The following is a 26,711-nucleotide window of genomic DNA, read 5'->3' as shown; positions in this document are numbered from 1 at the left end:
ACGGGGTGAATCTTTTTTCATGTTTTTGAGTTTATGGTTGAAACTGAGGACGAAGGAGAGAGAGAGGGGGAATATCGTTTTGCTCAGGCCCAAGAGTAGATAAGCAGCACCCAGGGAATTGGTCTGTAAACATTGCCAGTGATTGACACGACACCCCAGCCTGTGGGAAACTTTACATTTTATCATCGGTCTGTAAAACTGCATTTTACAGATCCATATACTGCTTTAGCGGTGTGTGCGGGAGGTATATGGGTCGAGGGTGGTGCACTTGAAGACTGTTTTGATCGGTCCTCACTAAATATCCACCCAATTTCCACAGGTCCGAGGGAGCTTTGAAGAAAATTGAGCAGATTTGCGATGAAGAACCCCTCTGGAGGAATTTGAGAGTGTTTGAGGATTAGGTTTTTATTCTCAGCATAAGGCCCGGTTGAAGAATATCTGATGCCTCAGGAGGTGAAGCTCAGCCGAGCATTCCAGTAAATAGAGATTCTGGAGATAAAGAGTTGAACTGACAAGCTTATGGACTTGGACAAAGTGAGCTGGCATACAGTTGAGCTTTTATGCAAAGCAAATAATATTCTGAAATGTAGGGAGGAAAGGAAAGTTTACATCCTCTCACGTGTTAATGCAGAATCAGTCAGAATCGAAGCGTAAAAGAGCAAAGTCTGTTCACAATGAGGAATGCATACATATGACTCTTTTAAAAAAAAAAAAAAAGTCATTATGATTTCAAAGGTTTTATAGTTCATATTGGCCTACTCAATGATTAGCTCAATAATTACTGTAATATGTGAAGATGCCGGTGGCACCCATTTAAAATTAAGCCACGGTCGACATCTAGTGGTAATCAAGATTGTTGCACCTTTAATTTTCTGCCGTGGCCAAAAGGTGTCGCTAGATGGCAATGTGAAGCTGCCAAAAAATTAAAAATATATTCTGTTTCTTCAGAATCAGTGGAGGGCCAGTCTTTTTGAGCAATGTAATAATAAAAGATATATATATATATATTTGAATTGAATTGTCAACATCTTGAGCAATGTTAAATAATAGGCCTATAATTAGATTTTTCAAAAAACAAAATAAAATTTAAAGGAAAAGGAAAATAGCCTAAATAAAATGTCAATCAAATAGATTTGCATTGAAAACAATGCATATTCACAACAACACTAAAAAAATAAAAAAAAAATAAAGACAGCAGTTAAAAATGATTTAAAAAAGAGAAGCGAACCTACCTGACAATAATCTAAAAGAAAAAACAAAACAAGGAATGCTGATTGCATGCACTCTTCACTCCTCCCCTTTGTTGTCGGGGGCGGGGTCTCACGCGGCCGGATCCGCCCTGATGTCTAGATGACAGCACGGACAAGATGGCGGCCAGCTGGGAAGTGAAGTGAGGATGTCAACATCATTTCTTCAGTTCAAACAAGTCGGGATTTTCACCAACCATCCCCTCGATCAGTCAGCGATATAGTTCATGTTCCGTGCATCTGTTTTAGGAGCCGAAACCGGGGCATTTTTACAGAAACGCGCGCATGTTTTTGCGCTATGTTTTGGAAATCCGTTTGCGCAAAGAGGACCATCAACTCTTGACGAGCGTTCTGGCCTGCATGAACCTCCAAAACCCACTCCAGGAGGCATCAAAAGAACGTTTTTACATCACATCGCACGCCACATCGACTGAAAGTCCACGATCAGTCCGATCAACGCTGGTTAGTTTGGTGTTTGCGGTGATTTCCGCGATGAAGAGCAGCAGTTCTCATTAAAGCTGCGGAAGTGGAGGAGAGGTTTTCACGCCAGTCATCTTTCAAATGCACTTTCTGTCCACCCGTGGATGCTCTTTACTCCATTACCCAGCTGTTAAATATCTAAGACCGCATTAAAACTCTGGCGAACGGGATCCAGGGGTGCATTAGCAGTATTTTGTCCGGAAACAGTGTTTTTTTGCTGACTTGTTGGCCAGTTTTAGTGGTTAAAGTGACGCCATGGCTCATTCTCCAGTGCAGGGCAGTCTGCCTGGGATGCAGGTAAGATACACACAGCATTGTTTATAGTTTTCTTTAGGATATAGGCTATAAAGGTTTGAAGTAAGAGTTTCTATTCGCTGATAAGTTGCTGAAGATCACAAATCTGACTGCCTCTTTGTCTAATGTGCTAAATAGTGTTGAGCCTAAACTTGTGTTATGCAATGTGTGTGTGTGTGTGTGTGTTTTCTATGAATGAAGTCGTCTCATTGATTTGTGCATGCAAGATTAGGTGATAGGGTGGCCAGGCCACTCATGTTGTAGTTCAGATGTTTTCAATCAATGCCACAGTTCCCCAAATGTGATCCTCAATGAGGGACCTCTTCCTAAAATTTAAGAGGCATAATCAAATCGATTAATCGCTTTTAACATAAAAGTTTGTTTATATAATATGTGGCATGTATATGCATATAGGTGTGTGCATATAATGTGTGTGTGTGTGTATATATATATATACACACACACACACACACACACACATACATACTGTATATATGTATGTATATATATATATATATATATATATATATATATATATATATATATATACATGTATGTATGTGTGTGTGTGTGTATATATATATATATATATATATATATGTATATGTATACACACACACACACACACACACACAGACATGCACACACATACTGTATATATGTGTATACTATATATATATATATATATATATTAGTATACACATATACAGTATGTGTGTGCATATCTGTGTATATATATATATATATATATATATATATATATATATATATATATATTTACACATTATACAAACACTTTATACAAACATTTATGTTAGATGTGATTCATCGATTTGAGAGCACTATATATATATATATATATATATATATATATATATATATATATATATGGACGCTGTACTGTTAATATTTGTTATTTATATTTATCTAACCCCTTTGGGGTTTAAAAACCCCTGTTGTAGTTGGCTGGAGGTGGCCTGATTAGGTTTGGTTAGCTATATTTCAGATAGTTATGGAAAAGCACAACAACTGTGATGCTTAACAGAACAGGCTTTGAGTCCTTCATCAACTAAGCTTGGATGACAACAATTTAGAAAGCATCTCCATTAAATATTAAAATGTTGATGCTCTAGTCATCTAGAGAGCATTAGCACCACTAACCTTTCTGGGACATCCTTTATGAAACTGAATTGTGCCAAGATCATACATGAAGTAGGACAGTGAAGAACCCTTTTCAGTGTAGTTTTGTTCTTCTGAACACAAAGATCCAAGAAAGAAAGGAAAACGTGAAGTGGAAGGGTAGAAACAAAAGGAAAGAGGGCGATGAGGGATGGAGAGATGTCTCCAGAGAGTAACCATCATAACTGGGTCACTTGGTTGGGTCTCTATTCATGCTGGGCCATATGACTGGTCTGCCCTCAGGACGGGAGCGCAATCTGCCATCCCAAGTATAGTTGAAATGGCTTATCGTTCATTTAGGTTGAAGATGCAAGAAGCCATTGTTGCCTGAGAACCTCCTTCTTTTTAAGGAGACCCTCAAAACCAAAGAGTCAGTTTGTGAATAAGAAACCTGAAATTTTGTAGGACGTCACAGACTGCCACAGGGAGGGCTACAACTCAACAAATCTGAAAGCATAGTGATGGAATAGGCGTTCATTATCCAGTATTTCTTAATGGGTCACAGAGGAATTGTGGTGGTCATCCATTAGGAACATTTCTGACTCCTGCATGCTCTCACCTGACAGTAACACACCTCATATGGAGTTTTCAGCTCCCTAAAACACAAACACAGATGGGAGCCAAGGGATGACGTGGCCTTCTAAAAGAATTTGCTGGCTGTTACACCTGTCAGCGTGTATCGGGATCAGGATTACGGAGATCAGCTGGGAGTGTAGGCGAGCAATCAGCATTAGGGCTGAATCAGGGAGCAAAGCCTTCATCATCTCCATGATGGGATGTGTAGATGACAGCTAATGAATCTCTGAGTGATGCATTAAAGGGCTCCTCTGTGGGTCTGTGTGCGCTTTGTGGAAAGATGTGCGAAAATGATCTGTGTCTGAGAAAATCAATTTGTGTGTATCCAAGGTTTTTGTTCATAGGATGGCATCACTAGTTGACAGAGCACAGATTGGCAACCGTTCTCCAAGATGCTTGTCAAAATGCGTCATTTATCGCAGGGACTACTGTTCACTGGCCTCTTCTTCTCTTTCATTGTGCTGGAATTGGTTGATGCTGGTGGGTTGCAGCAGGTTTGTTCTGACAGGTTCAAACGCTGACAAATGTGTATGAAAAAAAACAGCAAAAAGAAAAAGGCATAGCCATGTGTCCAATTAAAATCTGTGGCATTTTGTTGTAAATTCCCTGGGTAGAATCTAGCCAAATTAGGTAGATGCAAACATGGACAGGTTGTCTTATCTACAAAAATAATGAATAAAATTATCGTTCAGAAGTCAGTAAGATTTTTACAAAGTTTTTTAAAGAAGTCTGTTATGCTCACCAAGACTGCATTTATTTGTTAAAAGATACAGTAAAAACTAATATTGTAAAATATTATTGCAATTTTTAATAACTGTTTTCAGTTTTAATATATATTAAAATGTAATTTATTCCTGTAATGGCAAAGCTGAATTTTCAGCATCACTCCAGTCTTCAGTGTCATCATCCTTCAGAAATTATTCTAATATGCTGATTTGATGCTCAAAAATCACCTCTTATAATCATCAATGATGAAAACAGTTGTGCTGCTTAATATATTTGTGGAAACCGTGATATAGGCCTACTGTATATATTTTCAGGATTCTTTGATTAATGGAAAGCTCAAAAGAACAGCATTTATTTCAGCATTATTTTTTAAGTAATATCTATTGTAACATCAAAAATTTCTTTATTGTAACCTCTGATCAATTTAATATGCCCTTGCTGAACAAAAGTATTAATGTCTTTCCAAAAAAACAACAACAAAAAAACACTTTTGAATGATGAATATGGGTTTAATAATAAATAACCATAGAAATTCAAGATATATTTAGAAACGGAATTGTCAATTTACCTACCCAACTTATGTTGTGTTGATAATTTTACATCTTATTGGGAATTATTCTATTTAATGTTTGATTTTAAGGACACTATTTGGTACTGTACTGGGTCAAGATGTAAAATTTGGTCTTGTAGCGAAACCACTTAAATCTAATTTAAACCAATGTTGAATTGGAAAATGAAATGAAATGGAAAACACATCTTCAGTCACTTTAAACCTTTGCTAGAGGTAATCAGTGCTTTCAGCCTTCTATCACATCATGGTAAAGATTTCCCTAAACAGATTTCCTTGATAATTCACGGTACCCTGAGGTATGAGGCATTAGAATAATGTCCTTTAGGCTGTGGGCACAATCTGCTCCCTTTCATCTTGTGTGTTTGGAGCACTAATGCTGTGGAAGATTGGCTCTGTCGTCATCCGTTTAACTGGATTTCACACTTTTATGAGGTCCCCATGAAATCCTGCCTGCGTGCACCTCCCGCAGCGCCTCTGATACTGCGCTGGACAAGCTGTTCTGCTGTTGTGTTCTGTGGCGTTCGGTAGGTTTAGAGCTTATGTTAGCGAAAAAGATTTGGAGGATTTTAAGGTCGTGAATTTTTGCGAGCTCAGAGGATGTGCACGGCAGCAGTTCAGGATTGTCTTAAATTCAGGTCACATCGACGGGTAGTCTAGCATGGTTTATTTTGTTTTGTATTTGAATGATCTTGATGAAGCTGTGGTGATGTGGAACAGGTTTTGGAGGCTTAAGTTAGCGTGCAAGAGTTGAACTCAAAATGGTCTGAGGTAAACAGGGTTCCTCTGCTTTCTGTTGTTATTTATTCAAGTGCTGCTGAGTTTAACCACAGTGGACTCTGGAGCAAGCTGCCTAATGCTAATAATGTCGCCGCTGTTTGTAGCTCTCTCTGTGTTTCCTTTAAGAAGGCCTCAGGGGTCTGAGATGTTCAGGGTCATGGCTGAGACCTCAGGGAACTTTGGTCCCAACCAGATGTGCTTTAGTTCTCAAACATACTCCGGTCTTGCTTCATAGCATTTCAAAGTCAAACCAAACTCTGTGTTAAGAGCATAGACTGTAAAAAATATGGATAAAGCGTCTGTGACGTCACCCATAGACTTTCTGAAGAACGGGTTTGAAGCCGTTTATGGGGGGTATGGGCGGCGCCATCTTGGAAAATCTTGGGAAATCCTAACCCCGCCCACCTTCTGACGCAGCGCGCGTCACTCGCTCGCTCTGCTACTTCGGTTATCTCTGTGTATATTTAGGCAACGAAATATGTTATAAAACACCATACTAACTCTTTTCGTTTTCTTTTAAAGAAATCTTAAACATTATAGCCACACAAATGTGGTTCAGGCAACGCGTATTGATTATATTCACTGCACATAACGTTTGCCTATTTATAAAAAAAACAAACAAAATATAAAACACAACCCTGCCTCTTTTCGTTTTAAATATAATATAAAAATATTAAACATTTTAATATGGTCCAGGCAATATGTGCATTTGTACTAAACAACAGATGTTGCAGTAAACAACATTACAGATCATATTCGTTGTATTAAAATTTAAAATGACAAAACTCAACCCAGTCTCTTTTTGTTAAATTTCAGTTTTATCAATATTAGCTATTATAAAAGTATAAGTAAAAGGTACAAGAAGCTATACAAATAAAGCAAACAAAAGTCAGCGCTCGATCTAGTCTAACCATACAATGGTAAAGTTAAATAGCTTATAAACTTATGAAACTTCCCCTCAGCCAAACCGATTGGCCAGGGAACAAATTATAGATTTACAAGACCAAAAATCTCCCGTTAGATATACACAAGACAAATTATATCTCATGTTTAACCACTACAGAGACGTCAGAGTCAGCGGCAAACGTCCGAACGACTAGCCGAGGAAAGGCTGTACCAGGCGGGGTACATGAACGCCGAGCGCCCGGTCATCGCTGGATCTCACAACTGGATACAATTTTCATAAATCTTTATAAATAAACCACAGATTTGAGCTTTAAACAACTACATTCTCGCCTGAAAAACTCTTAAAACTACATTTCATGATACAGAAACAGTAGTATTATATGTCAACTGTATTAAAAAATGGCGCTTCTTATGTTGTCATTCTCCGTGGCGCTGCCTTGTCAGCTGTCAATCAAGCTGTCAATCAAAGTTAACCACGCCCTTATTGTCATACATTTTATATCTAAATTCACAGCCCTCATGGTTGTCAGGCACTCGGAACCTATCGAAAAATACAATAAAAGTCCATGGGACCAACCTGTAAAAACATGAATTTATGCTGTGAAAACGGACATTTTAACATGGGGGCTATGGACATTTGCTCCCTTTTGGGACCTTCCCCTAGCGGATTTTCGATGTATTGCAGTTTTTCGCACTTCCGGGTAGGCTTCATTTTTCAGATCAGAATGTTGCCGCTTGGTTAAGAGCCCATATTAAAGGGTTAGTTCACCCAAAAATGGAAATTCTGTCATTACTCACCCTCATGTCGTTCCAAACCCGTAAGACTTTTGTTCATCTTTGTAACACAAATGAAGATCTTTTTGATGAAATCTGAGAGGTTTCTGACCCCCCATAGACAGCTACGCAACTGACACTTTGAGCGGTTTAGTGCAAATTTTCTGAAGGCACTCCATCGCTTTATAGACCTTATTTAGCCCCGCCCCTTTTCAGCGCTGCGCTCGTTGTCTTTTGACTTCCGGTCTGTATTTTCACAGCGATCTTGCGTATTTATGAATGAACGGCTACTGACATTTGTTTAGTCATCTGCTTTAAACATTACAATCCTCATGATAACTTTCGTTAACTTTACATTAATTAAATCCAATCCTACTCCTGGACAGCAATGCCATAGAAATATACAGAGCGACTGCAAAAACGGAAGTTTAAAGACAATATTCTAAAGATGGCGGCGCCCTCGTTTCTCTGGCTCATAAGGTCTATATGATGAACAGATTGAATTTAAGCTTTTATTCACATATAAACATTAATCAACTCACACATCAGTTATGATAAATAGAAGCTCCAGTATGTTCTCTTGACGTGCGAGAACCAATGAGGTTTATTCCCGTGTGTTACGCAGCAAGTTTAAGCTTCAGCAAGAGGTTTCTCGTGCGTCAAGCAGGTTCGATTAAGCTTTTGTTTATGTTCGCTGATCAATGTTTAAATGTGAATGAAATTTTTCCTAAATTCAATCTGTTCTTCATATAAAGCGATCAAGTCTATGGAGAGACAGAAAGCTCTCAGATTTCATCAAAAAGATCGTAATTTGTGTTGCGAAGATGAATGAAAGTCTTACGGGTTTGAAACGATATGTGGGTGAGTAATTTAATGACACAATTTTCATTTATGGGTGAACTATCCCTTTAAGACCGCTAAGAAGTCGCATTGCAGTATCTTTAACCATTACCATTTCAGTGATGCATTGAGAGAATTTTAGGTAATGATTGTCCTCTTGTTACTTGGATTGGTGAAGAATAGAGAACACTACCTACTTTCATAATTTAAAAGTAGTGTGCCCCCTTTATGTAATTTTGTCTCTTACTAGGCCCAATACTCTTTACTGTGTGGAATTCTTACCCTAGAACATCACGTGATTTAACAGTACTTTATCAATTTATTAATTGTTTAATCTGCATTAGGCAAAACAAAGTGAAACAAAGTCTTTGTTCCTTTTCTTTACAGAATTTAAAAGCAGATCCTGAGGAGTTGTTCACCAAGCTTGAGAGAATCGGTAAGGGTTCGTTCGGAGAAGTGTTCAAGGGCATCGACAATCGCACGCAGAAAGTGGTGGCCATCAAGATCATCGATCTGGAAGAGGCTGAAGATGAGATTGAAGACATTCAGCAGGAAATCACAGTGTTGAGCCAGTGCGACAGTCCCTTTGTCACCAAATACTACGGTTCCTACTTAAAGGTGAGTAGCCCTGCATATGCGACAAGGCGCTCTGAGGTCAGGCCATATGACTTCAGGTATGTGAACCATGATGAAACGGCTCAAAGCCAGGCACAGTGCAATCTTCTGCATTAACTGAATTCTACTTGATCTGGACCACAGGGCTTCATTCAGGTCTCAAGCCTTTTTATATCTTTGAAAACAATTAACAGTTCTGTTCGCCAAAGTAGGATTATAGGGTTAGTTCACTCAAAATTGAAAATTCTGTCATCTGTTACTCACCCTCATGTCTTTCCAAACCCAGAAGTCTTTTGTTCATCTTTAAAACGCAAATTAAGATATTTTAATGAAACGGGAGAGAATGAATGTTCCACCAAAACGTTACCAGTTCATAAAGATGTTGTAAAAGAAATCCATGTGAATCAAGCAGTTTAATCCAAGTCTTCTGAGGAGACACGATCGCTTTATGATGAACAGATTTAATTTAGGCTTTTATTCACATATAAACATTGATCAACTCACATAAATAGAGTACATAAAATTTGGTTGACGCAAGCTTTAATGTGCTTGCTTGATGCAAGACACATCAGGCAAGTATAGTTGAGCTGCTCTTTAACATATATGATGTGAGAGAGCAATTGATGACAGAATTTTCATTTTTGGGTGAACTATTCAGCTTTTACCTGTGATGTCAACGCCCCATTACTTTATAAGAAAACACGGCTACGTCATACTCAAATGGTCATTTTAATATTCTAATTCGGTACTGAAGAATGCTTTTTAGTTATCTTACCACAGTTGAAAACAGCTGTGCTACTTAATGAAGTGTGGAATTTGCAACACAATGTCTTTTTTCTGTTGCTGAAGTGATGCCAGTACACTGACATTTCTATAGTCCAATTTTGGCTTCAAAGAAACGGCTTCCTCTAGAAACTCATCAGTCTATTGTTCTTTTGAGAGATGAAGGCTATTCCATCTGTGAGTGTACAATACCGTCTTGAATCTAGACCGCATACTGGATTTAAACAGGAAAGAGAGAAGATTCACGGAAGCAAGAGGACAACAGAGTGTCTAGTTTGAGAAACAGACACCCCTCAGGTCCTCAACTGGCAGCTTTGCTGGTGTTTGGCATATATGCCAAACACCAGTTTCGTCTGAAACGGCGAAAAGCAGACTTGGTTGTGGGCCTTGTTGGCAGAACTTCAAAGAAAAAGCTTCATCTGAAATTAGCGAATTAGAAAAAGTGGTAGCATGAGCAACTTGGAGACAGGGCAGTAAATGATTAGACAAGAGTGTTATGGATGGCTGAATCTAGGTTTAAAGTAAAAGGAACAATTTGACAGTAAGATCTGTGAGAAGTTCTAGATATAAAAAAAGGTCAGTTTATTAAGAAACTCACGCCCCAGGGTGTGCACCGCTGTCATTGTTCTAGTGTTGTCACGATACCAAAATTATTGTTTCGATACCGATACCAAGTCAAGTATTGCGATTTCGATACTTTTTCGATACTTTTCCTGAAAAGGGAGAAACACTCTCAAATATCATTGCTGTGCTTTATTTTAAAACCGGGACAACATTCTAATCATATAACACACAAATAAATGAACATATGAACAGCAGATATATAAAACATTTGAACAAAATATGAAATATAAAAATATAAAAAATAAATTAGAGCAATGACATTCAAGGAAAAAAAAATATATATAAATTTAGCAGCATTATCTCATTTATCATAAGAAACAGATGAGCTTTATCTTGATTCTGAACTTTGAATAAAAATATGAACAGCGATTATATTAAACAATGTTTAATATTGGTAACATATGATAAGCCACATTGGTGATATATTTGACATCTGGGGAGAGAGTTGTGGAAGGCCTATACTTCATGTTAAACATAAATATATAGCAGCAAAGACAACGTCGGCAGTGTTGACGGCAAAATAGGCTACAGAATAATTCGTTCTGTATTGAGAGGTGCAATATTTGAAAATCGATAATATTTTTTAAAATTACATTTATAGGCCTATTGTATTTATGTCAAAACTTTCAAACATCAAAATGTCATTTATTAATATGTATTCGTGTCAAAATGACATAGAAACATCTTTTCCTATTCTATTTTGCCTGGAAACGCTTCCAACACGCTTGCGTGTTGCGTGAAAAATAGGCGTCGGTTCTATTTCTAGCATACACGCGTTTCCCTCGAGCCGCGCCCAGACGCGTGTGTCACGCAGGCAGTTAACATGGGAGCCGAAATAAAAACGGACACGACACGCAGCCGGTTATTCTTAGAAGTATCCATACTAATAAATTAAGGAATCGTGACGTTTTTAATTTCCGATTTACTTTTTAAGTATCGGTGCACCGTGCAACAGAGCAAGGTAGGCAACGTACTTCCATATGTCACTCCTCGCGTCATCTTTCTACGAGTCGTGGACCACTTGTGCTCGCACATGCAGCCATGTCGCTGTAGTGTTTTGTCACATGACACTGACAGCGGCAGCCGGCAGGTTCTTTGCTGCGTGCGTCAGGAAAAAAACACAGACGTCCATAGGGAGGCGTTTAAAAAAAAAAATTTAAGTATCGATACTGATAAATTTAGGTATCGTGACGTTTTTAATTTCCGAGTATCGCGATACTTTTGAAGTATCGGTACACCGTGCAACACTACATTGTTCACTCTAATATTATGAATAAAAGTATCAGTGTCTTTGAAAAACATTAATATTTCTTAATTTCAATATTTTAAATTATATATTTTACTAAAACTGAGCATCTATTACATCTCTTTTACAAATGAGCTATTTTACATTTATTCAAGTTACTTTACTTCCTGAACAAAAGCGCCTGAACCGAGTCTGAGCAGCTTTCACATTCATGCGAATCGCGCCACAGTTCAATGCAACCGAACTCAGACCACCTCCTACAGGTAGTCCCTGGTTCGGTACCCCCTCATGACAGCTTTTACATTACCAAATTTTCATGTGAACCGTGCCTCTTTTTTTAAACTAAACTGGCTGTGTGAAAGCACGCTAAGTCAGGGCTGTCCAAACTTGGTCCTGAAGGGCCACTGTCCTGAGGAGTTTAGCTCCAACTTGCCTCAACACACCAGCCTGGAAGTTTCTAGTATGCCTTGTAAGACCTTGATCAGCTGCTGAACTCTACTGGACAGTGGCCCTCCAGGAGTGGGATTAGACACCCCTGGCCTAAGTCCCCTAACTCAGTCAATGAACTAGCAGATATCATTACTTTCAGTGATGTTAGTCTTGAAATAAAGCAGGTTTTGTGACACAAATCATTTGTCATGAACTCTTTGGGCTTTAAGGTTCACAAGTTATTACATTTCTTTACCGACATGTTTATATTACAACATGTAGTTAAAAGCATTTTTTGTACCATATTACTAATGCTAGTTTGAAAAAAATGGCAACTCTTTATAAAGATTGATGCACAATGTTTGTAAAGTCTTTAGGTTTGCTTTTATTAGTTCATGTTCAAATTTATGAGAAGCTGATGACATTTTGTTCCACAGTGTACCTTAGATTGCGTCTCTCTTTTGATAGGATTGAGCTTGGCAAATGTTGAATGTAAAGCTGTTAGAAAGTAATAACCATCATACCACATTTCTGTGCACATTTTTCGGTTGATGTAGAATTGAGGAAGATCAATATGACACAGCTCACACAGATGACCTTAGTTATTACTATTTGGCGTGCTGTCAGATGGCAGTCCACTTCCCACTGTGAAGTGTAAAACCAACTTGTGTGGGTGTTCTTTAAATCAGCCTTGCAACCATTTCAGGCTTTGTCTCGCTCTCTCTCCTCAACCACTGCATGCTCTATTATGTTCATAATCTTTGATGCCCCATTTATAGCTGTGATTGTCAACATTAAACTTGTTCGTCACATTCAAGTGCTTTGTTGTCGGAAAGAACACAATCGTGTAGGACACCAGGTTTATTCTAGCTTATTAAGTGGGAAATTTTTATTAAAGCCAAAATGATACTTAGCATCCCATTCATTGACAAACATATAAACATTCTCCACGCGATCTATAGTCAGCTTGCTGACGATTCTGGAATTTCAGTCAAATACAGGCTATTTTCGCTGTGTAAAACATGCACTACGCTTCAAATGATTATTCAAATTTGTAAATATGCACTACTTTTATGACAAGACAAGGTGATGTAGCTGTTGTGGAATTTTTTTTATAAAGAATAGCAGTCACTGCAGCAATGGTTCTCCCCTCCCCCGTGTTTAAAGTTTGTGGCCTGCCCATCTCATTATCCTAGAGCTTCCCAGTGGTATTTACGACTTGAGAGGGCGTTCATGTTAAAATTTTAACTAGGAAACTCGTATTTACGATAATTCCAATAGCTCGTGACGGCAGCGTTAGCCGCAGTGCCACAAATGGAAGAAAAAAAATATGGGCGTTCATTTCATGATCAAATTAAAAGGAACAGGGAAGTGCTTTAAAGTCACACTTCTTTCTGTTGTGCGTTTAAAGCTGCTAGCCTAAAAGAGAGAGAAACACAGACAGCAGCTGTAATTTCGGCCTGAGGGAATATACAACATGTATTTTTGGAAGAGAGAAACAGCCCGTAGTATCAGTTATTACTTTGAAGATCTGTAACGATGAACAGGAAGTGAAATAACTGGTTCAAGCATGGCACTGGGTTTAAATAACTGTATTTTAAACTAGATTGTTACATTGTCCTGCCTGTACAAAACTCACTGTTAATTAAGTCTCACAGTGTTTGGTAGTCCATTGCTAAGTTGTTTTCTGAGTGGTTTAGGATGTTGCCAAGGTATCCTGGGTGATTTCTTAGATGTTTTGTCTGGTTGCTAGGTGTATTTTTACTGTCCCATGTGAAAAGAGCTCATTCTCAAGACTTTTTTTCTCCTAAAAGTGTGGTCACATTAGAGACATTTTTCAGGCAAAATCCATTGTCTATTGTCAAATAGTCAGTAGTGAAGTGATGTATGAGCTATATAGGAAAGCTCACACAGAAGCCACTCTTAAATCATCAGCTTTTTGATGGTCAACGTGTCACATCTGCGTGACCAAATTGAACCCGTTGCGAAATCGGCTGTGAGGAAATCTTTCGCCCTCACATTAAAATTCTAGATCGTGTGGATTTCAATTTCAAGCTATTGGATTTGATCATGAACATTTGCAGCACTTTAAAACTTCCTGTTCAAATAGCAAGGTATTTGTGGCTAGATATGATTTTATTTGTTTTATGCTGTTGTTTTTGCACATCCACATATTGTAACAAGCTATCATAGAACAAAGTATGAACAGAACATTTAAAAGCTTGATTGTTTAGAGTAAGTGAGGAAAACATGGATTTAAAGCTACCTACAAAGATGATGTATATGGCTTGGATCCCTCCTTAACAGCAATATTATGAGATTTTTTATCCACGTAGTGAAAATCATAAGATGGACCACTTAGATAAGTGACAGCACTCCTTTCCTCAACAGTGCTTGCAAAATATGCACCAAATTTAGCATGTACCAAAAAAAAAATCTCAATAAGATATTTGTGCACTAATTTTTGGCTCACCATGCCAGCGCTTCAGTGCACTAATGACTGTAAATTATTTCAGGTGCAAAAATACCTGAGAGAGACACAAGCACATTTGCAACAGAAAGATGAAAGAACACACAGAACTTTGTAGCTGTGCTGTGGTGAACCATTAGGTGCAAGAAATTAATTGTTCACTTTTAAAGGCGCTCTGCGTGCTTCTTCATTTTCAGAGTCCACACACACACACACACACACACACACACACACACACACACACACACACACACACACACACACACACACACACACACACACACACACACACACACACACACACACACACACACACACACACACACACACACACACACACACACACACACAGAGGCTCATGCTCTCTCACTCTTTAAGCTCATCATGTGAGGTGGGAGGTATGTAACCCAATTTTCACTCTTCCCTCTCTCTCAGTCTAGCTAATCCCAAATTAAAGGAGAGATTAGGATTACACATCTACAGAGCCGGACAGTAACGGAGTACATTTACTTGAGTACAGTACTTAAGTACAATTTTGAGGGATCTGTACTTTACTCGAGTATCATTTTTGGGGAGTACTCATGACTTTACTCAAGTACATTTGAAAGGCAAATATTGTACTCTTTACTCCACTACATTTCTATCCATAACTGTGAGTACCCGTTACTTCTTCTAAAAAAAAAAGGAAAAAATAAACATCTCAGAAACCCTCAATTTGTTGTTTCCCTCTCAAATGTGATTGGATTGTGCAGGCGCCACTGATTGGGACAGCCTATCAGCAATCACCTTCAGCTTTCTGCCAAAGTCAACTCCATGGTCAGATTTAGATAAGAGACGAAACCATGTACGAAACAATGGATGAAGACGCAGCAGGTCCATCCCGGGAGCGATATTTTTTTTTTTTCAAGATGGTAGGGGAAGACTGATGAATATTCATTAGGGAAGTCATCCCTGATTGGTCTTAACCCCAGTGACGGGTAGGTTTAGGGGCGGGGTTATGGAGGTCATAAGACCCCCAGTGACGGGTAGGTTTAGGGGCGGGGTTATGGAGGTCATAAGACCCCCAGTGACGGGTAGGTTTAGGGGTGGGGTTAGGGAGGTCATAAGACCCCCAGTGACGGGTAGGTTTAGGGGTGGGGTTAGGTCATCAGACCAATCAGGGATGACTTCCCTAATGAATATTCATGAGTCTTCCCCTACCATCCTGGGAAAAAAAATATCACATCCCGGAAATGTGCCAACCTGTGCCCCACCTCGCCAGACTATTTCAATTTTCTGAACAAGTTAATGATAGTTTTCGCTTCAAGTGTTTGCTGTGTTTACCAATGTATGTAAGCACTGTGGCAGTAGTAATGCAATATTTAGAAAATGTACTCTTGTACTCTTGATACTCAAGTACTTTTAAAAACAAGTACTTTAGTACTTTTACTTAAGTAGACATCTGACTGTAGTACTTTTACTTGTACTTGAGTAAAATTTAGCAAGGGGTATCTGTACTTTTACTCAAGTAATTAAGCTGTGTACTCTGTCCGCCTCTGCACATCTACCCTCTCTCTAGCAAATGCCCAGACTCCTCCCCAGACTTGTTGTTTGTTTGGGAGTTGATGGATTTTTCTCACCTTTCGGTGCCCAATTTCACGAATTACTCTCTCCATCTCTTTCTCTTGCTGTAGGACACAAAATTATGGATCATTATGGAGTATTTAGGCGGTGGATCTGCCCTGGATTTGGTATGATATAGAACTTTTTTCCTTAAACCTTATAGAGCCTAATGCAACTTTGTTTTATAACGTCTTATCCTTGATTTTCCTCTTAAATATGTGTCCACTTGAAGTCTTAAACACACATACACCCATGTTTTTTTGTTGTCATGATCGACTAGGCTTGTGTTTGATCATTCTTCTCTTTCAGCTGGAGCCTGGTGCCCTGGACGAAACGCAGATCGCCACTATCCTGAGAGAGATCTTGAAAGGCCTGGAGTATCTACACTCTGAGAAGAAGATCCACAGAGACATCAAAGGTATGTATGTACGAATCGAAGTCATCTTGACCTTAGACGGCATGACCATCTTATGCATATTGCACAGAAAAATGAAAGAGCGGGGCAAAACTTCAAGTTCAGATCTCCTTTGCAACTTCAGGATACACTGTTTTTATCAGTTCACCAGGACAGTTTCATTTATAAAGTACCAAGTTTCTTCACAAAAATTTTTTCTGGGTTTACAAGGCACACAGCATAGGTATTAGCAAGTATACATTATCATAATTTTACTGCTTCATGTTTACGTTTTTTTGCATATTGTTGCAGTCAAAAACACAAATTCAGTACAGTATTTGTATTTGCGATTTTGTCTGTTTAGACTAATGCATAAAAAGCGACAGATGGTCTAAATTAAAATGCAAATTCATTATTTAACAGTAGGTGGCGCTTATGGGAAAGCAGAAATACAGCTAATATCCCTTTTAGTCTGGTACACAAGGCACTGCCAAACTTCCTGTTTCTGACACCCGCTTGTCACAGAGAAGAAAGGAAGTCAAACAGTGTTTACTTGTTTTCAAACTGCAGATTTTTTTAATTGGCTATGGTGTTTATCAGATAGCACAAAATCCAAGAGTACAGAGACAAGGGAGTCAGTTCTGGATTCTTCCTCTGCTGTTCACTGTCGCTTGGCAAAATACTCTGTTCATTAGCACAAGCAATTTGTGGTTTTATGTAACAGCGGCGTCTCTGGGCATGTGACCAAAATTACGAATCTCATTGGTTGGGCAGTTTTCTTTGCATTGTAATGGAAAGTATTAGGACATCTCTCCGTAAAAAACAAACAAACACAGAAACTGTCACATTGACAACATGTGAATGTTTGCGTTGGTCTTGTTAACAGATGCTCATTCAAATTAAAATGTTACCGCACCAAATTTTCACCTCAAATATTTGTCTTGGTGTGAACAGGCGTACTGGCCTTTATGGTTTTTCAATCTGTTAAAGTCCCCCTGTGGTGAAAATCAAGTTTTTAATGTTGTTTATGTCTATGTGGTGTTTTTAATATGCTTTAACACAAACCATGTGCAAATTCATAAGTCAGCACCATTGCTGAGTATTTTCTTCTTAAAACTGCAACCAAAGACAGTCTCAAAAACGCGGTTTCACTGGTGTTTCTGACGTCACAAACTACCTTGTAACCAGTCATGTCAACGTGTGATCTCACGTATACTAAATGAGGCAAGGGTGTAGAGTTACATTACATTCAAGCCATTTTTAGGCATAAATGAAAAAAATAAATAAAGGAAAAAATGTTTACATGTGAATTTTTTGGGTGATTTGGTGATCAAAGATGAGTTTTAAGAGATACAATTATTGACTACAGGGGGACTTTAAATGTTTGAAGCACTTTTGCATATCAGAGATTTTCAAATGTCTTGATTATCACCCATATTTTTTATTTTTATATAGCATGTTAAAATTGTCACTTTTTGAGGGTGAGCAAAAACGCACCGTTTTTGTGTCTGTTCCTTTAAATACAAACGAGCTGCTGCTCCCGGCACAGAAGGCGGAGCTTCAACAGCTCGTGTCCTTTTACCTCACACAGACATGCACTGAAAATTTCACAAACGTTTAGCCTTTTATGTTCAAACTGGAGTCAGACAATGATGGAGAAACTCAAGAAGAAGTGACAACATGTAGAAGCAACAGGACATTTCTGAATGGTAGTTATCTTCTAGTCATTGATTAGCATATTCTGTCATGATAATCAATAAATCACATTCCCGGAGGCGGGGTTTATGTAGATTTTAGGGTTGGTGATGTCACTAACCCGGAAGGAATGTTGTGTAGTCCCTACCAGCCGTTTGTTGTAGTCCTTAAGCAATTTCTTTAAAAGCAAAGATCTCCCTTTGCTTTGAACTTTGATCATTGTAACTCTGCAGATGTTGTTTATTCTCAAACAGCAACATTACACACTTACTAGAGTTAAAAAAGTCATCTTCATATCATATTCATCATAAATCATATTCAACCACCCCTTTAACTTAAACTAGTGCTGGCAATTCAGTAATCACATTTACATTTTTAAATGGTAATATCAAATTTGGTTAGTATGAGAAAAAATTTAGTTTTTATATATTTACATTTACATTTACATTTATTCATTTAGCTGACGCTTTTATCCAGAGCGACTTACAATTGCTATATATGTCAGAGGTCGCACGCCTCTGGAGCAACTAGGGGTTAAGTGTCTTGCTCAGGGACACATTGGTGTCTCACAGTGGATTCGAACCCGGGTCTCTCACACCAAAGGCATGTGTCTTATCCACTGCGCCACCACCACCCGGTATATTCCATTAATGTCTTGCACATTAACAGTATATTAAAATAATAATAAAAAGTCAAATAAAATAATGCTCTAAAAATGCATTTCTCTGTATTTTCCCTAGCACCCCTTTGACCCCAGTTTGAACCCCTGACATAGATAACGTATCTCACTGTTTGTTGGTACACTCTAGCTAACACACACTTTCCCTCCTTCCCTTCTTTGTTTCTTTCAGCTGCAAATGTATTGTTGTCGGAGCAAGGGGAGGTGAAGCTGGCAGATTTCGGTGTGGCCGGTCAGCTCACAGACACACAGATCAAGCGTAACACATTTGTGGGAACGCCCTTCTGGATGGCACCAGAGGTCATTAAACAGTCTGCCTATGACTCAAAGGTGAGGGTCGCTGTAGACAATTCAAGGGTGAATTGGTAGCTGGAAATCAGTCATTGCCTCAGACGTCTGGTTCTGTATTTGGTGTTGATTTGTAATGGCTTGTTCGTTTTTTCCGTATGATTCATTCTGAGTTTTTCCAGGCTGATATTTGGTCGTTGGGCATCACAGCGATTGAGCTGGCGAAAGGAGAGCCGCCCCACTCCGATCTGCACCCCATGAAGGTGCTGTTCCTCATTCCAAAGAACAACCCCCCTACACTGGAGGGCAACTACTGCAAACCTCTGAAAGAGTTTATCGAGGCCTGTCTAAACAAAGAGCCCAGTTTTGTGAGTATCATATGGGATTCCCAGAGGTCATTTCCTCCTGTCTGGTTCACTGATCCTTCTGGCAAAACAGTGTATTCTATTTCTGCTAGTCCGGTCATGGTTATCAAGTCATGTACTATAATTGTACCTGCATCAACACTGAAGTTTAATTTCAAAGGACTCATCTCATTCTTTTTTCCCTTTGTTTTTGTCTTCATCTCAGAGACCGACAGCCAAAGAGTTGCTGAAACACAAGCTAATTGTGCGCTATGCAAAGAAAACATCCTATCTGACGGAGCTCATCGACAAATACAAGCGCTGGAAGGCCGAACAGTCCCGAGCAGAATCCAGCTCCGATGAGTCTGACTCGTACGACACTCAAATCACATCTAAAATGCTTTTCATAATATGCTTAAAAATTATTATTCTGTCATCATTTACTCACCCTCGTGTCTTTTCATAATGGTATGCATTTATTTCTTTTGTGGAACATGAAAGATATTTTGATGAACATTGGGAACCAAATCAAATTGAATCCCAATGACTTCCATTATATGGACCAAAAAAATTTCTCAAAATATCCTCTTATGTTTCACAAAATAAAGAAAGTCATAGTTTTAGAAGGAGATGATGGTGAGTAAAATTGACATTTCATTTAACCCAGAGTTAATTCAAATATAAGAAATATTCACATTCTGTTTTATGTCAGCATCTTCAGAAATGGTTAAAATGCTGAGGCGACAAACATGTTCAAATGTTTTACTTTAAATTTATTAAAGCTTATTCAAGACAAACTGGTTGACCAGAGCAAATGTACATTTTCCACAGATGGTAAACAGGGTAACAGTTAACCTAAAGCCTTTATGTATAATGCATTATATAGGTGTTCATGTACATTATAATGCGTTATACTTTCTAAAGGTGTGTTCAATGAATAGATAAGTATTATAATGTATTATAACTTATAATGCATTGTATGGTCTCACAAATAAGTGTAAGGTGCATTACAAGGCATAATTAATGCATTATATATATAAAGGCTTTAAGTAAAGGGTAACTGAAAACAGATTAAAACAGGCTGCATGCTTGTTGCATGTTGTAGTTGTCCAATCAATGTTTTTAACATTGTAAATATCCCCCCCAAAAAAAAAAAAAAAGAATGTTAACCGAACTTAGTATGCCTGAAGAAGGTCGTAAGACCGAAAGCTTGCAAATAAATTGATCTTGCACAGTGTTTGAGTGTGCGGCTGCTGTATTTTTACAATTAACCCAACTTAGTGTGAAATTTGGAAACTTGACTAACCGGGGTTAGTTATTAGAAGTATAAACCATGTGAAACACGGAAGAATAACTTCCACAATATAAACAAATTAAATAGCTAACTGTACCGGTTGTGTAATCTAGATGATGTTATAGTTTTGCTCCTTTTCTTGTTTTTGGCCCTCTTAAAATCTTAAGCCTTTCTTGGGCATCCTATTTCATTTCCTTTTCTTTTATTCCTTTGAAATGAATCCCTCCTATTTTCTCTTTTCCACTCAGAGAACCCGATGGCCAGGCGTCTGGTGGGAAGGACTTTGGCAGTGATGACTGGATCTTCACCATTCGAGAGAAAGACCCCAAAAAGCTGCAGAATGGAGCCAGTCTAACAGGAGAAGAGGTAGGAGAAAGAGCTCGAGGCCACACCTGACTTATGTCGAGTAAACGGTTAATCTCAGTGTGTGACATGTTGTTTTCTGCTTCCACAGGAGCCCATCAAGAGGCCCCTGTCCCAGAGTCTGTCCACTGTCATCACTCCAGTCTTAACCGAGGTAGGAAGTGACATCACTGCCACAGTTGAACTGTCAATACTAAAATCAGCCAGTATATTCGTACTTAACAGCAGTGAGGTCACATATTGGCTATGGTTGCACTGGTCCAACCCTATTTGGGGTTGTAAACCATTTTGGGACACCAAAGTTTTTTTCTTTTCTTGTGAAAGTTTTCTTTATCCCTTATTTAGGCTCCCATTTCCCTATTTCACCAAGGTCCCCTCACTTTGATATTTATGGCTTCGCCACTGGTATGTAAAAGATATCAGAATAAAGAGTAAAAGTGTCCCTTGAATGCTTTATATCTTAAAAGCATATCTTGAAGGTGGCCGTCACTCCCTCAGGCCTCTTACTAATCAGTATGGAGCAATGAGGTATTTGAGGCGGAGAGCGGAAAATAGAGGGATGCTGGGAAAAAAAGCCCAGGGACAAGTGACTGCACACTAATTTGTTCCACCCTCTTCTTCGTTCAAGGACAAATCCTTCCATTTCCTGTCATTCTCTTCATAAGAGTGCAGTGCACTGTAGTCTTAACTGGACTCTTGACTCTAAGAAGATAGTCTTTAAAGTCGACGATATTATGGAACATATCATGTGACGGTAGATGTCAAATGGTAAAGATTTTTCTAAATCACAGAATATGTGCAGCACAATTTAAAACGATCAACAAATTACTCCAAACTGCATTGTGAAGCTTTGCTGAAAAAAGGAGCAGTTTGCTTTTTTACTTAAGATTATTCAGTTAATAATATTACCATATTATTTATAACAATATAATAAGCTTAACTAAACCCTTAACTATAGTATAATAGGTAACAAAATAAGGTCTGACTCTCATTCGTTAATATTTGTAATTGCATTTATTATCATGAACTAACCATGAGCAATGGTTCACTGTTAGTTCGTGTTCACTCATGTCCATTAAATAATATTAACAGATACAATTTTTTATTATGTATTAGTACATTTTAATATTAACATTAGCTGAGATTAACACTGAAAAGTCTTTCTAAAGCATTTATTATTTCATGTTAATCAATATAGTTAACTACTGTTAATAAATTGAATCTTATTGTAAAGTGTTACAGTATTACATCTTAATATTTATAATAAAAAATATTTATTATATTATTCAGTGTCATATTATAATATAAAATACTATTATAAGATTATCAGTTAAATATTATATATATTATTATTTTATATATATATATATATTATATATATAATATTAATTTGCGTTATATAGTTAATTATATTTATTCATAGTTTGCATCCATCAAATGAAATCCAAGTAAAGTGTATATATATACACTTTAATTTGATGGGGAAAAAAAGAATCCAGTTCTTTTACAAATAAATATTTATTACTGTGTGATTTTATGTAATATAATGTAAAACCAAATTGGTTTGAATTTCCTGCAGCAATATTGTGATGTATACTGTTATATAAAATGACTTGCACCTAGTTTTGTTGCCTAGTGGTCAGTGATCTGAGCTTATAAAAGTAAAGTTATGGGTTAAGCTCTCATTACCGCTGTCACTAGCAGTTTACTCCAAGAATGCTGCTTGTATAATAAATGTGCTTTGGATAAGGCATCAGCTGCATGTGTAATGATGTGTGTCCTCAGCTGAAGGAAGGAGCAGGAGAGGCTGCAGCGGCGACGGTAAAGCCTGAAGTTCTGGAACAGCTCGGGGAGGCCATTTTTCTCGCTGAGGAGGCATATCCTGGGATCTCGGATGTCATGGTCACCCAACTTGTTCAAAGGCTACAACGGTAAGGACTGCACACTTGTGACTCACATATTTCCCAAGGTAGTTTTTTGGTTAAATTTTCCAGTTGTAATCATTTTAGTATAATTACAAATCACCATGATATGCTTCTACTCTAGAGCCAAAGCAACCAATTAAAATTAACCTAAATTTCGTTAACAAATGGATGAGTAGATGAAGTGAGGATGTGAGAATGAATACCAAACATTCAGAGAGAAAGTACACTACCATTAAAATTTTTTTTATTTTATTTTTTTTTATTTGAATATATTTTCAAATGTAATTTATTCCTGTGATGACAAAGCTGGATTTTCAGCATCATTACTCCAGTCTTCAGTGTCACATGATCCTTCAGAAATTCTTCTAATATGCTGATTTGTTGCTCAAACATTTCTTCTCATCAATGTTGAAAACTGTTGTGATGCATAATATTTTTGAGAAACCTTGAGAATTTTTTTTCAACATTCTTTGCTGCATAGAAAGTTCAAGAGAACAATTTTCTTTGAAATATCTTTTGTAACATTATAAGTGACTTTACTGTCACTTTTGATTATATATCATGTTTTGCTTTGTTTTGAAAACATATCAGCACTTTTAAGCCATCAGTTGCTTTCATGGACCACGGAACATACCAAAAGAATGCAGGGGGGTGCTAGAGAGGCGTACCTAAAGTGGTTAACAGAACTTCACACTGGATTAGAAGCAGGGGCGTAGCACCAAATTTTGGGCCCTGGGTACAAACCATCTTGCTGGGCCCCCGTACCAAATACCATAGTGATACCAATGGGTGGGGTATTGCATTTTTATCATAAAAACACTTAAAATGTAAACAAAATAAGCCACACTCTTATTAATATATTTTTGTTTTATTGTCAAAAGTACAAGATAATTGATGATTATTTGTCTGTTTAAAATAAATGCAGACTATAGAATCACAGGGTACACTAACTGCCAAACTAGACATTCAGTCTTTGGATTACGTTTTTAAAATAAGTCATTTTCAATCATTAAGATGTGCATTAAACTGAGAACAATCCTGTACTTAATGTAAGAGCGTGCGCGAGCTAATTTGCATAACATTGCGGTAAAATAGGCGCTAACAATCTGTGTTTTCGCGGGTGTTAGATTTTGACAATGGAGGGAAATATACCGTGTTTTCATGTAAACTTCTGACTCTGGGGAGAACTGCAGCAGAAGAGGAGACAAGCTGCGCAGCTGCCTGGAGTGGCAGTGTGTTGAGCTCCCAGCTCCGCCTCCGTCTGCTTCTCACTCCGTTATTTACCCAGAAACATTGTTTGCTCGCTATGTAGGTTGTGATACTATAAAGTATTGATATATAATTCAAATAGAGTACGAACATAAATGTATGCTATTCTACCTGGAGTAGATATTTATGTTAAAACAATGTCAATGCTCGATGATGCATTTGGAGCTCACCTTTCTTTTCAAAAAACTGAGTGAGCAACTGCTTGCCCTCATTTGCCTTTCTCTCTTTAATCTTCTTTTCTTTTCGTTTTTGAGCCCCTGATTTTCCTTTCTTAAGGAAAGACATGACTCTTCCCCTGTCTTCCTAGTTCCTATCACGGCTCACTCCAGCTCCTGTCTCATCAACTGATTCACCGACCGCAGGTCCGCAGCAGAAGCACCTGAACTGCGGGTCGTACCATTTACATTGATTCGAGAGGGGTGGTGGGGCCCTGCACAGCATAAAAATGACTTTTTTTATACCAAACCAGTGCCTAACTACAAGTTTAGTTTTGCACAGGAACTTTTTTATTTGTACATAAATGCTATACAAATGTTAGTGCATATATATGTATGTATAGAAAACTGACTTCTAAGGCGCCCCCCCCCCCTGCCTCGGGCCCTGGGTACTCGGTACCCTTTACCCCCCCTTTACGACGCCCCTGATTAGAAGTGTCACCTTTTTAAAACAAGAAAACATTTCAGAATCTTGCATTATAACTGTCTCAAATCCATAATGTACATACTTCTGCTAATAGTATAAGTTAGATGTCAGATATATTACATATTCTTTTAACCTTAATTTATGATTCTGGACAATGTTTTTTTTATATAAATAGAGATCACGGTTCTCCCACGATTCTGAAAACAAAACATTAGACAACTAAACAAAATAACATGTAATTTACTTGAGGTTCTGTCAAAATGTTCTATTTAGTCAAATTCTATTTATAAAAAAAAGATATAATCGTATATGTGTATATATACATATATATGCATGTTAAAAATGCATTTATATCCGAACTCCAAATTTTTCTTCCAATACTTTCTGTGCTTGCATGACCACTGCTCTCTCTGGGTCAACGGCAGCGTGAAAGCAGGTTTAAATATTCTGGTGAGATCGTAATTTCAAAGGTTTAATAGACATAGTGGAATCATTTAGGAATAAGATTGCATCCATTTGAATCGATATTTTTATGAATAATAAAAATATTAGCCTATGTATTTTTGTTTGTCATATTTGTACCAGTCCTCCAAAGTAACCTGGGCGCCCCCACTGCTTCTGCAATCCATGGTTGCTTTGATCTAATGGCCAAATATAAAGCATCTATTGGTCAACTAGTAAGCTTCCTTCATGCACAGATTTCTCAGCTTTCATTTTTTCTTACATGCAGGTTCTCTAGGGAAAGAACATCATCCTCATCGCACCAGTGATTACTCCATTCGCCTGTCCGTCTCTCTTCAGTCCCGCCCCCCCCCGGCATCAGCTCAGCGAATCCTGACACCAGCAGACTCTGTGACGTCTACCCTGGAGGACCAACTGTCCTTCACTAGCTTATCAACAGAACTTATCAAATTCCTCAAGCTTCCCCTAGTTTCACTTTTCTTTTATAATCTCCTTGAACACTCTTTGGAGCGTGTGTGTGTGTGTGCGCGTGCGTGTATGTGTCATAGTGTGGTTGTAATGGAGGCTGCTTAAGCAATGGACAAAACGTAGATGTAACTCCTTTGGCTAAGTACAGAGTGAGATGGAGGCAGGTCGTTTTGCATTGTTGCACCCGAGCTTTTGGAAGAATGCATTAAGTGTATGCCATCACAGGGCGAGGAGACCGGTCTGTCACCGCCTCCTTCACCTGAAACAAAATACAAGATAGTGTGCATGACTCTGAACAAAATGCATGTGTGAAGACGGATGTCTGTTGGTGTGCGTGCGTGTGCGCATCCGAGCCCTGACATGAAGGAGATTGCAGTTCTCAAGCTGAAATCTCAGGTAATCTGCCAACAAGCAGACCGGTCATCCAGGAAGACAGAGGGCGCTATGTTTGGATTTGTGTACAGATCTGTGTAAATAGTCTCAATTTTACAGACCTTTAAAAAGAGATGATGGATTTTTGCAAATGAATCACTGTGTACAGATGGCCAAGAGCTTCTGTAGATATTGTTAGAAACAAAAGAAAGGTAAATATTTAAAAAATCAAGCTTCTGAAATGGCCATTACTGAAATGCCTTGCCTTTTTATCAAATGTACATTTTTGGGGGTGCTCTGTTAATTTTAATAAGAAATTAAAGGGTTTTACTCAAGATTTGAGATCCTACCAACTTTTTTTGTCTGTTTTGCTGTGG

At 38.1% G+C, this 26,711-nt stretch overlaps 1 protein-coding gene across 2 annotated transcripts; it reads left to right on the top strand.

The window, feature by feature from the left end:
• Positions 1–1,337: 1,337 nt before the first annotated feature.
• On the top strand, positions 1,338–26,683 carry stk24b (serine/threonine kinase 24b; the record flags this gene model as incomplete). Of its 2 annotated transcripts, XM_082136946.1 has the most annotated exons (11): positions 1,338–2,024; positions 8,758–8,988; positions 16,211–16,267; positions 16,449–16,557; positions 19,080–19,237; positions 19,378–19,563; positions 19,766–19,911; positions 21,082–21,199; positions 21,288–21,350; positions 22,982–23,127; positions 25,763–26,683. In XM_082136946.1, exons 1-11 carry the CDS (start codon positions 1,983–1,985, stop codon positions 25,800–25,802), a joined length of 1,296 nt encoding a protein of 431 aa, XP_081993072.1. In that variant the 5' UTR covers positions 1,338–1,982. The 2 variants fall into 2 exon arrangements, with proteins under 2 accessions (XP_081993072.1, XP_081993073.1); XM_082136947.1 differs by lacking the exon at positions 25,763–26,683 and having other exon boundaries at positions 22,982–23,131.
• Positions 26,684–26,711: the final 28 nt, after the last annotated feature.

This window comes from Leuciscus leuciscus (assembly GCF_965113295.1).
Source record: "Leuciscus leuciscus genome assembly, chromosome: 14".
NCBI classification, from domain to species: domain Eukaryota; kingdom Metazoa; phylum Chordata; class Actinopteri; order Cypriniformes; family Leuciscidae; genus Leuciscus; species Leuciscus leuciscus.
Note: the sequence above shows the minus strand (reverse complement) of the source record. Positions and strands in the feature narration are given on the sequence as shown.